Source organism: Symphalangus syndactylus, chromosome 20 (assembly GCF_028878055.3).
Source record: "Symphalangus syndactylus isolate Jambi chromosome 20, NHGRI_mSymSyn1-v2.1_pri, whole genome shotgun sequence".
NCBI lineage: Eukaryota > Metazoa > Chordata > Mammalia > Primates > Hylobatidae > Symphalangus > Symphalangus syndactylus.
This window is the reverse complement of record NC_072442.2, coordinates 42,472,574-42,484,665: the sequence shown is the minus strand read 5'-3', so window position 1 is coordinate 42,484,665 and position 12,092 is coordinate 42,472,574. Positions and strand designations below refer to the sequence as shown.

The 12,092-nt window shown below is 50.3% G+C and overlaps 1 protein-coding gene across 5 annotated transcripts in view; it reads left to right on the top strand.

The window, feature by feature from the left end:
• Nucleotides 1–12,092, top strand: part of ACLY (ATP citrate lyase) — a 54,589-nt gene that overhangs the window by 18,773 nt on the left and 23,724 nt on the right. For 3 of the 5 annotated variants that reach the window (XM_055255747.2, XM_055255751.2, XM_063628989.1), the window contains 6 exons: nt 475–592; nt 3,486–3,640; nt 4,430–4,520; nt 5,620–5,649; nt 9,070–9,211; nt 9,802–9,970. In XM_055255747.2, the coding sequence (XP_055111722.2) occupies nt 475–592; nt 3,486–3,640; nt 4,430–4,520; nt 5,620–5,649; nt 9,070–9,211; nt 9,802–9,970 (705 nt within the window). The remainder of the gene's footprint in view (nt 1–474; nt 593–3,485; nt 3,641–4,429; nt 4,521–5,619; nt 5,650–9,069; nt 9,212–9,801; nt 9,971–12,092) is intronic. The other 2 variants (XM_055255752.2, XM_055255749.2) reach the window with 1 other exon arrangement.

Sequence of the window (12,092 nt, the reverse complement as noted above, 5' to 3'; positions counted from 1 at the left end):
GAGCCGAGCTCGCACCACTACACCCCAGCCCGGGTGACAGAGCGAGAATTTGTCTCAAAAAAAAGAACTGTTCCCGCACATCACTTAAGAAGCTTTTGTAGGACATTGACTATGTCTTAGTACCTCTGAGAACCCTTGCATAGAGCCCAACGTAGATATCCCCACCAAAAACAAAAATGTTGTAAGAGGCAGTAATGATTGCAGAAGGGGCAAAAGAGAGACCAGCAAGGCCTTGCTGACGATGGAGGCCTGGAGCACCATGACATTAAGGGGTGTCAATCCCGGGTACCCCACGTTCCCACCTCAGCAACATTCTGAGTGATCATATCCCAGGCCGTGGCTGCTTATGCGTAGTCCCATGCTTCCTGAGGAGCAGCCCTTGTCACATACACCGGGTACGTTTGTTTATCATGGTTATAAATCATTGACTTGTGGCTGCCTTGTTCTTAGTCACATGTCCCTTTGGGCTTCCAGGGCATCGTGAGAGCAATTCGAGATTACCAGGGCCCCCTGAAGGAGCACGAAGTCACAATCTTTGTCCGAAGAGGTGGCCCCAACTATCAGGAGGGCTTACGGGTGATGGGAGAAGTCGGTAAGATGAGGACCTTTTCTCTCCCCCTTACCCTGAGTGTGGCCTTCCTCTTTGGGATTCCTGAGCATCAATCTTGGGCTCTTTTGCTCTCCACTCCCCTTCCTGGGTGTGCAGTTTGGGTTTCCATTCCCTGTCCCAACACACAGTGCTGTCCTAAACTTTGGAGTGGTCAGGAAAGCATTTTCATTCAGCTCTACACTTAACAGATATTTATTAAAGATCACTCACTCTGTGCTGGGCTTTGTGCTGGCGATGAGGGTTACAGCCACAAAAGCAAGCCTTCACGCAACGGAGACAGACAGCAAGCCTTCATGGAACGGAGGGCACAAACTGTGATGTCAGAGGGTGCCAAGTGCCAGGAAGGAAAACAAAGCAGGGAAAGGGAGAATGTATGTGGGAGGGGCCGGGGCAGCCTTCAACAGGGAGATCAGAAAATGCTTGATCAAACTTGATCAAGGCTGGGCACAGGTGGCTCACGTACTTTGGGAGGCTGAATCAGGAGGATCCCTTGAGCTCAGGAGTTCAAGACCAGCCTGGGCAACATGGCGAGACCCCGCCTCTACAAAAAAAAATAGAAAAATTAGCCAGTCTTGGTGGTACACACCTGTAGTCCCAGGTACTTGGGAGGCTGAGGTGGGAAGATCACCTGAACCTGGGAGGTTGAGGCTGCAGTGAGCCATGATCTTGCCACTGCACTCCAGCCTGGGTGACAGAGTGAGACCCTGTATCAAAAAAAACAAGAAGAAAGAAAAGAAAACTGACATTTGAGCAAAGACCTGGAATGAGGGGGCAGCGCCATGGTGACTCTTGGAGAGGGAAGGGCAAATTCCAATGCCCTGCAGTGGTAAGGGGCTGGGGCTGAGAGAGTGGCAGCGAGACACTACAGGAGGACTTGGCTATTACTGTGAGATAGCAGGCACAAGAGGTGTTTAAGCAGAGGAACCACATATTTATTATTTTTTTTTTTTTTGAGACAATGCCTTGCTTTGTCACCCAGGCTGGAGTGCAGCGGTACCATCATAGCTCATTGCAGCCTCCATCTTGTGGGCTCAAGTGATCCTCCCTCCTCAGCCTCCCAAGTATTGGGGACCACGGGTGCGCACCACCACGCCTGGCTAATTAAAAAAAAAATTTTGTTGTGAGATAGTGTCTCACTGTGTTGCCCAAGCTGATCTCAAACTCCTGGCCTCAAGTGATCCTCTTGCCTTTGCCTCCCAAAGTGCTAGGATTATAGATGTGAGCCACTACAACCAGCCAAGTGACACAATTTGACTTAGGTTTGAATTGAATAGGGTTAATTTCTTTTTCTTTTTTTAATTTTGAGACGGAGTCTTGCTCTGTCACCCAGGCTGGAGTGCAGTGGTGCGATCTCGGCTCACTACAAGCTCCGCCTCCCGGGTCCACGGCATTCTCCCGCCTCAGCCTCCCGAGTAGCTGGGACTCCAGGCATCCGCCACCACGCCCGTCTAATTTTTTTTGTATTTTTAGTAGAGATGGGGATTCACCGTGTTAGCCAGGATGGTCTCAGTCTCTTGACCTTGTAATCTGCCTGCCTCGGCCTCCCAAAGTGCTGAGATTACAGGCAATTTTTTTTTTTTTTGGAGACAGGGTCTCACTCTGTCACCCAGGCTGGAGTGCAGTGGTGTGATCACAGCTCACTGCATCCTCTGCCTCCCAGACTCAAGGGATCCTCCCACCTCAACCTCCTGAGTAGCTGGGACTACAGATGCACACCACAATAAATACCCAATTTTTGTACAAAAAATTAGCACACACTTGGCTAATTTTTTTGTAGACGAACTTTTGCCATGTTGCCCAGGCTGGTCTCGAACTCTTGGACTCAAGCAATCCCCCTGCCTAGGCCTCCCAAAGTGTTGGGATTACAGGTGTTAGCCTTTTGTTTTCTTTTTAATAGAGCTGGTTCAAAGCTGAGGATCTGCTATGTGCAGTGGGGCAAGCCTGGGGACAGCACAGTGAAGTTACCAAATCATGCTCTTAAATTAGAACATTCCACAAATAAACAGTAGGAGAAGATGCTAGGGGTCTGTCTGTACAAGGAGGAGGGGAGCGTGGCATGGGAGAGTGACCGTCAAGGTCAGAGGGGACCTTTCTCCAGAGGTAGCGCTTGGGTTGGGCTGGGAGACCAGAGAGCAGCCAGGTGAAGCTCCATGGAGAGCTCCATGCAGAGGGAGGAGCAGGGCCAGAGCCCTGGGGGAATGGGCTCAGGGTGTTTAGGAACAGAGACCAAGCACTGGTGGATGCATGTGATGAGGGCTAAGGAAAGCTGGAGAGCTGGGGTCCAGACTGCGAACAGGAGGAATACGGGCTCTGGTAATTTGGTTACTTGAATCTTGCCAGTAAATATGTTTCTTGTTCTTGCGTGTCTTTTTTTTTTTTTTTGGTGACGAGTCTCACTCTGTCGCCCAGGCTGGAGTGCAGTGGTGCAATCTCAGCTTACTTTGCAACCTCTGCCTCCCAGTTTCAAGGGGCCCTCCTGCCTGAGCCTCCTGGGTAGCTGGGATTACAGGTGCATGCCACCACACCTGGCTAATTTTTTGTGTTTTTAGTAGAGACAGGGTTTCACCACGTTGGCCAGGCTGGTCTGAAACTCCTGACCTCAAGTGATCTGCCCGCCTCGGCCTCCCAAAATGCTGGGATTACAGGTGTGAGCCACTGCACCTGGCCTGTTTCTTGTTCTTGTTATCAGCAAGTGGCCTTTAGAAAGATTTGTCTGGTGGTGAAATTATATGACAGCTGGTTTGTCCTGGATATTGGTCTTGCACTGAATGTGCCAAACACTGATCATGGCTGTAAAAGGCCCTTTGCAGGGTCACATGGACTTGGGCACTTATCTGCAGACTTGAATTATGGATTTTTTTTCCTTCCCTTACAGGGAAGACCACTGGGATCCCCATCCATGTCTTTGGCACGGAGACTCACATGACGGCCATTGTGGGTATGGCCCTGGGCCACCGGCCCATTCCCAACCAGCCACCCACAGCGGCCCACACTGCAAACTTCCTCCTCAATGCCAGTGGGAGCACATCGGTAGGTGCCGGCCTCCCCCAACCTTACAGGAAGGAACCATCTCATCTTTTCCACTAGGATACAGTCCTCCTTCTCTGTTCCCTGGGGGCATAGAGGAAATACAGCAGGAGTTAGTGCATGGTTGGTTTCTGGATCTCTGCCAATTTTTTTCCTGTCCTGATCAAAGTAGTATAATGGAAGGATCAAGGATTTTAAAATTGGATCCAAGTTCACATTGTGGCCGGGCATGGTGGCTTACACCTGTAATCCCAGCACTTTGGGAGGCCGAGGCTGGTGGATCACCTGAGGTCAGGAGTTCGAGACCAGCCTGGCCAACGTGGTGAAACCGTGTCTCTACTAAAAATACAAAAATTAGCCGGACATGGTGGTGCATGTCTGTAATCCCAGCTACTCGGGAGGCTCAGGCATGAGAATCACTTGAACCCGGGAGGCAGAGGTTGCAGTGAGCTGTGATGGCACCATTGCACTCCAACTCTGAGCAACAGAGTGAGAATTCGTCTCAAAAAGAAAAGAAAAGAAAAACTTAAAAATCGTTACTCTTACTTTTTGCTGGGAGAGCAACCTTAGCCAGTGTCTTGTCCACCCAGGGGCCTCAGTTTGCTCATCTGTAACATGGGATAATATTAATTCGTATCTTAGAGGATTGTTAGTACTTTTGGAAGTAGCTTATAAAGAGCATTGTTGTGCATAATTTTTATTACCAGTTTTCTTTGGGGCCTTTAAGGACCAGTGGCTTTTTTTCCCAGCTGTGACTCTTACCTCTTACACTCTCTCCTTATCTCACCCCAGACGCCAGCCCCCAGCAGGACAGCATCTTTTTCTGAGTCCAGGGCTGATGAGGTGGCGCCTGCAAAGAAGGCCAAGCCTGCCATGCCACAAGGTAACTCCCTGAGGCTTCAGGCACGTTGCAGGGAGTGGCCTTTCGGTACCCTCTGTATCTCTCTCCCCTTTTCCTTTCCCTCCTGGGCTGGCAGAGGCGGATGAAAAGTGGTTTGGGTTTTGCAATGGGAGTGCACCTGGGACACAAGGATGGTATGACTTGAGCCTTCCCTGTGGGCGCTCCTGAGGCAGAGGACGCACGCCGTGCCTGGTCGCCTCAATTCCCCCTATTCTCTTCTACCCCTGTTCTTCTTATGGGGCTGTGAACTGGGCAGGGAGGCTGTGGAGGAGATAGGGTTACAGAAATTCCAGGAAGTGGAAAGTTCTCTGGGACTCTTCTCCTGAGTGGAGGGCAGATGCCGGGACCCCAGGACGGCAGAGCCAGCTCCTACGACAGCAGTTCCCAGGCCACCCCCACCATCTTGGGGCCCTAACAGACATTCCCTCCTCTGAATCCCCAGCAAGAAAAGCCCCCGCCTGTCAGCCCATCTGTATTTCACCTAATTTTTCTCTCCATGTAGATGTGATTCCTGCTGGCCAGCCCTTGCAGCCAGCTCTACAAAAGTGGTGTTAGTTACCCCTGGGCTGGTATGCCTGTGCAGCCTCTTCCTGGGACACACTTTGCTTACGGCATTTTGGGAAATAGTGACACTGTCCCAAATCAGCATCTTTGTCCATAGCACGGGTCAACCCCATGCTGGCCAATCATCTCATAGTGTTTCATGGAGACAAAAAGGGATTGGCATTAAGAGGGTGGGACTGTGCCAGCTAGAGAGCCCAGAGTTCAAGTCATCCAGCTGTCCCTGCAGAGGGCCTGGGGGAGGCACTGGTGTTGAGCACATCTGCCCAGCCTTCGTCCTCCTCTTGCCCCCTCTCTGCCCATTTGGTCTTTGCTCTTTCTTGCTTCCATTCTGCTCATCGGTGCTTTCACCTCTTCTGCTGGCCTTACTCCATTGTCCATTGCAGAACAGGAGAGGGATGGTGAGGGCTTTAGCCCTGAAAGCCTTGTCCATGGGACCCTTCCCTGTTCCCACCCTCTCCCTCCAAAGCCTCCAGCCATCAGTGGGTCACTCAGTTGCCTTGGTCATTTTCTTTGACAGATTCAGTCCCAAGTCCAAGATCCCTGCAAGGTAGGATGCCCCCACCCTGCCCCCACTCCGCGTGTGGCTTTGTTAGCGGGTGACAGTTTTATCGTGTGCTCTGTTTCCCCCTCCCCTGGTGGGTTGCAGTGTCGTCTGGTCTATTTTCTGTCCCTGCCTTGATGTGGCCTGACCCCAAGTCCTAAGTCTTCGCTCTTCCTCCACTCCTATCCCTGCTCAGTACGCGCCTCACTCAGCGCTCTCCTCACTGTGTGGCTGTTCCTGGCTCCAAGCTTGGGAGGGGGTAGAGATTTTGGAAGGAGCAAGAGCCAGACCCATGGCCCTGGAGAGTGTAGTGGTGTCAAGGAGAGAGTGTCGCCTGGGAAGGAGGGAGCCATCCAACTGAATGGCGAGTGGCAGAGAGTTGTGGGTGTCTGTCACTGCTGGGGTGCACAAGGGGAGCCACAAGTCACCCCTGCTTCTCATTTACATCTCCTGATGTCATTTTCTCACCTTTCCTGCCTGGACTTCACCACTGCCAGCTTCATCCTCAAGCTCCAGGGACCAGTTTATCTTTTTCTGGGGTTGTGGTGGAGGAACAAGAGAGGTGAAGAAGGAGGTAGACGGAAGCGCTGAAGGGTGTGCAGCGGATCTAGAGACTGGGTAATTGGAAGGGGTATGAGCTTTGTCTGGCATGTGAGGTCACATTTTACAGTGGACACTTCTGTGCATGCGCATTCACCCACTAGCCTAGCTGAGTAGATTAATTGGTTCATAGCATCAGAGCTTCCATTTAACTTTGACATTCACAGCCGTGGAGGCAGGGAAGTCTTTGTTGTCCCCTTGCTAAGGGGAGGGGAAGGAGTAATTGGCAGGGTCGATAACCAGCTGGAAAGGCCTGGAATGCAGCCCTTTGGCCACCTGGCTTTAATCCTGATGTTTTTGCCTCTGGAAAAAGTTAAGAGCAGGGTAAACCCAGTGTGGAAAGAACAGGGACCAGCCCTGGTTCTCCAGGAGCTCTCTGTGCTCTGAAGGGGAGGAGGGTTATGAGGAGGGAGGTTATCCTTGTTACTTTCTGGAGTGAGAGAAATAAAAGGAGGGTGTGTCAAGGAGGGAGAACAGATTATGGCTGAGCGAGCCCTCCCCTCAGCGAGGCCAGAGGAGGCCTGGTGTAGGGGGCATAGCCCCTGGCACAGAGGTTCTCTCTGGGGTCTCTCTGCTGCTGGTGGGCTGAGGATACACCCTTCAGCTTTGGTTTCTCTGTGCTTGAGGAAGGGCCACTTTACCTCCACCCTTTCCTGCTGGAGATGCTGGTAGGTTTGTAGATTCCAGGCTTTGTCTTGATTTCTGTAGCTGGCAGGGTAGATAGATCAGAGGCATGTGCACGTGCGTCACCTGTTGGGGGTGACATGATGCAGGCTTCCCCTGAGGATGGCGGGTCATGAACTCACACTTATATTCTCCCTCCTCACTTTCACAGTTGAGCTGCATTTTAAGTGATTATGTAATCCTGGCTCTGATGCTGGATGACCTCGGACCTCAGTCATTTGGCATCTCTGGGCTTCAGTTTCCTAGGACTGGGAAGTGGGAGAACTGGATTAGGTGGCTTCCCTTGTTCTGTGATCTCATGTCTCAGCAGAACCCAGGTGGGTCTAGGTGACAGTAAATCTCAGGTATTTGCAACATCAGGAACCTTCTGCCATGAGAAGCTTAAGGCTGTGATGGAAGAGGCAGGCCTGTACAGGGATTTAATGAGACCATGAACTTGGTTAGCCAAGCCTGCTCTAGTACAGTAGGTTAATTAATACCAGATGCCACTGGGCTAGATGCATCATTCTCCCTAGGGGAGCTCAGAACCTCCCTGAGGGCTGCTTTCCTCCTCTTGGACTTGCAGGGACCCAGAGGGGAAGGTCAACTGCCTGAAGCATGGTAAAAGTCCTTTTCCTTTAGGCTAAGGACTGCACTTTTTTTTTTTTAAATATACTTGCTGCATTAAAATTTTCTTTTTAAAATTTTTGTGGGTACATAGTAGGGGTGCATGAGCTATTTTGGTACAGGTGTGCAACGCGTAATAATCGCATCATGGAAGGTTTTTTTGTTTTGTTTTGTTTTTTGAGGTGGGGTCTCACTATGCTGCGGTGGCTGGTTTCGAATTCCTGGGCTCAAGTGATCCTCCCACCTCAGTCTCCTAAGTAGCTAGGACTCAAGCATGCACCACTATGCCCACCTAGAGAACTGCACTTCTACCAGCTCCTTTTGTTCCCTTACCTTTTTTTTTTTTTTGGAGGCAGGGTCTCACTCTGTGGCCCAAGCTGGAGTGCAGTGGTGCGATCTTGGCTCGCCGCAACCTCCGCCTCCTTGGTTCAAGTGATTGTGTGTTGGTTTCCCAAGAAGCTGGGATGCCACCACTCTAATTTTTTTTTTTTTTTTTTGAGATGGAGTCCTGCTCTGTCACCTGGGCTGGAGTGCAGTGGCGTGATCTTGGCTCACTGCAACCTCTGCCTCCCGGGTTCAAGCGATTCTCCTGCCTCAGCCTCCTGAGTAGCTGGGATTACAGGCGCCCACCACCACACCCAGCTAATTTTTGTATTTTTATTAGAGACAGCATTTCACCGTGTTGGCCAGGCTGGTCTTGAACTCTTGAGCTCAAGTGATCCACCGGTCTCAGCCTCCCAAAGTGCTGGGATTACAGGCGTGAGCCACCACACCTGACCTGCGCCTTACCTCTTAAGTGCCCACTGAAGGGTCTGTCCCAGAGCACTGTCCTGAGCAGTAAAGAGCCACCTGGTAGAAGGGAGAAGGAGAGGAAAAACAGGAGAGCAAGTTGAGGGCACTGGCCCTGTGTAACTAGCTTGCTGCTCCTGCCTTGTGCAGAGCCCTGGCCGGAACTGCAGTTAGCGATAAGGTTGCTGTGTCCTCAGCCCCGGCTGCACAAACCTCTTCATTGGACCTACACTGACCTAGAATTCATGCTGATTCAAACCCTGACTGGAGCTGGTTTTATGTCCAGATTTACAGGGTAATAAGCATTGTTGGGACATAAGTCCTGAGCCCACCAAAATTGGGAGAGCTAAACATTTTTTTCCAATGACTTTAAAAATAATTTGTCAAGACCTCATTTGCATATAACCTGATGACACGCCTTGCTTGGGAAATGAAGCAGGTCCTATAGGAATTATCCTGGGCATCTTTGACTGTGGGGCCCTTCTTTCTCTGTTCTTTACAGAGCTACTTACTAGCTAGCAGGCCCTCTTAGCTTGATTTGCTCTTTCTGCCACCTTCTTCCAGAAAAATCGAGGCCCCTCCTCCCTAAGTTCTCAGAATTCTGTCCTCTTGACATTCCTTTACGGTTGTCATGAGGCATCACCCTGTGGACATGGGGTGTGGAGGGGTCTGGCAGGCAGCCCTGGCCCCTGCAGGTCTCCCGGGGGTATGTGTTCTGGGTGCACTCTCTGTGTCTTTGCCCACCAGGAAAGAGCACCACTCTCTTCAGCCGCCACACCAAGGCCATTGTGTGGGGCATGCAGACCCGGGCCGTGCAAGGCATGCTGGACTTTGACTATGTCTGCTCCCGAGACGAGCCCTCAGTGGCTGCCATGGTCTACCCTTTCACGTGAGTTACCCCATGGCGGAAAGTATCTCCTTCCTCTGCTAAGACAAAGCTTGGGGCTGGGCACAGGGGCTCATGCCTGTAATCCTAGCACTTTGGGAGGTCAAAGTGGGAGAATTGCTTGAGCCCAGGAGTTTGAGACCAGCCCTGGGCAACATAGGGAGACCCCCATCTCTACAGATAATTTAAAAATTAGCTGGGTGTGGTGGTGTGCACCTGTAGTCCCAGCTACTTGGGAGGGTGAGGCAGAAGGATTGCCTGAGCCTTGGAGGTTGAGGCTGCAGTGAACTCTATAATTATGTCACTGCACTCCAGCCTGGGTGACAGAGCAAGACCCTGTCTCAAAAGAAAGAAAAAAAAAGGCAAGGCTTGGGGAGTCAGCGAGCTCGTTCCCTTTGCTGGGGAACGCTTTGCCCATCCTAGAGACAGAGGCGGTCAGTATTCCTGGGGGATCTTTGTCCCTTAGATGAAAATTCTTTGAGGGCACAGACCATGCCTTTTCTACCTTCTAGGTGAAATTCCTCCCCTCAGCTTCCCCTTCCCCAGTCCTGACAGGTTGAGGATGTCCTAATTCTTCTTTTACTTTCTCACAGTGGGGACCACAAGCAGAAGTTTTACTGGGGGCACAAGGAGATCCTGATCCCTGTCTTCAAGAACATGGCTGATGCCATGAGGAAGCACCCAGAAGTAGATGTGCTCATCAACTTTGCCTCTCTCCGCTCTGCCTATGACAGCACCATGGAGACCATGAACTATTCCCAGGTAGATCACTGGGCTCTGGAGGGTGGGGGGTGGGGACCATGAACTATGCACAGGTAGATCACTGGGCTCTGGAGGGTGGGGGGTGGGGACCATGAACTATTCCCAGGTAGATCACTGGGCTCTGGAGGGTGGGGGGTGGGGACCACGAACTAGGCACAGGTAGATCACTGGGCTCTAGGGGGCGGAGGGTGGGGAAGCAAGAACGCCTCCTGATTGATGTCCTGTCACTGCTGCCTGGGACAAAGGGCTGGGGATTTGGGAGTAGCCAGTGGTTTGGGTGGAAATGGTTGGAGACATGCGATCTTCAGAAGTCAGGATAGTGACTCCGGGCAGGTCAGTCTGGGCAGAGGCTGCTTATCTGGGCTTACAAAGAGGCTGCTCAGGCTGGGACAGTGACTCATGCTTGCAATCCTAGGACTTTGGAAGGCAGAGGCAGGAAGATTGCTTGAAGCCAAGAGTTCAAGACCAGCCTAAGCAATAAAGCGAGACCCATTCTCTACAAAAAGTTTAAAAATTAGTCAAGCCAGGCATGGTGACTCACACCTGTAGTCCCAGCTACTCAGGAAGCTGAGGCAGGAGGATCGATTGATCACCCAGGAGTTCAAGGCTGCAGTTAGCTATGATCATTCCATGGCACTCCAGCCTGGGTGGCAGAGCAAGACCCTGTCTTTAAAAAATTAAATAAAGTAAAATAAAATATACGCTGGGCATGGTGGCTTATGCCTGTTATTCCAGCACTTTTGGGAGGTCAAGGCAAGAAGATTGCTTGAGCCCAGGAGTTTGAGACCAACAAAGCAAGACCCTGTCCCTACAAAAAAATTAAAAAAAAAAAAAAATTAGCTGGACATGGTGGCATGTGCTGGCTGAGGTAGGATGATCGATCACTTGAGCCTGGGAGGTCAAGGCTACAGTGAGTTGTGATCACACCACTGCACTTCAGCCTAGGCAACAGAGTGAGACTCTCTCTAAATAAATAAATAGATAAATAAATAAATGTTAAATAAATAAAGGAGGTGGCTCAGGCTCCACCCCACCCCCACTATATCCTCTCTGTGCTATCCATAACTGGCTTGAAAACCAGGATTGGCTGGATGCCGTGGCTTGTGTTTGTTAGGAGGCAGAGGTGGGGCGATTGTTTGAGGCTAAGGGTTCAAGACCAACTTGAACAACACAGCAAGACCTTGTCTCTACTTAAAAATGGATTAGCCAGGCATGGTGGCACTCACTAGTCCCAGCTACTAGGGAGGCTAAGGTAGGAGGATCGCTTGAGCTCAGGAGGTTGAGGCTGCAGTGTGCTGTGATCATGCCATTGCACTCCAGCCTGGGCAGCAGAGTAAGACCCAGATCCTGTCTCAAAAATAAACAAACAAACAAAAAAATCAGGATTTAAGCACTTTATTTTATGTATGTATGTATGTATTTATTTATTTATTGAGACAGAGCCTCACTCTGTCACACAGCCTCCGCTTCCCAGGCTCAAGTGATTCTCGTGCCTCAGCCTACTGAGTAGCTGGGATTACAGGCACATGCCACCACACCTGACTTTTTTTTTTTTTTTTTTTTTTTTTTGTAGAGATGGGGTTTCACCATGTTGGCCAGACTGGTCTCGAACTCCTGGCCTCAAGTGATCCACTCACCTTGGCCTCCCAAAGTGCTGGGATTACAGGAGTGAGCTACTGCACCTGGCCTATTTTAATTAAAAAATTTTTTTAATCGGTCAGCTTCCCAAGCCAGAGGAGGCTCAGAGAGACTCCAACATTTCATGATTAAAAATATTACATATTTATTATAGAACAGTTTCAAAATACTGATATTGTTTTGTTGAAAATAAATACTTGAGGTCCCATTTCAGAAAAACATGACTGCTGCTATGAGAGTATGTCCTTATCTACTCCCTTTTCTAGATTTGAACAAAGGGAATAATACTGTATGCCACTCATATAATCTGCTTTCTTCAGTTGCTCTTTCCACATCAGTAAGCACTTACCGGCAGCATCACTTTTGCTTTTGCACATCTTGTGATGGGCAATCTCAGATTAACATTTGCCTATATCCTTAATTATTCCCTAAGCATAAATTTCTAGAAGTTGAACTACTGCATCAGAAGGTGCAGGTTTGAGGC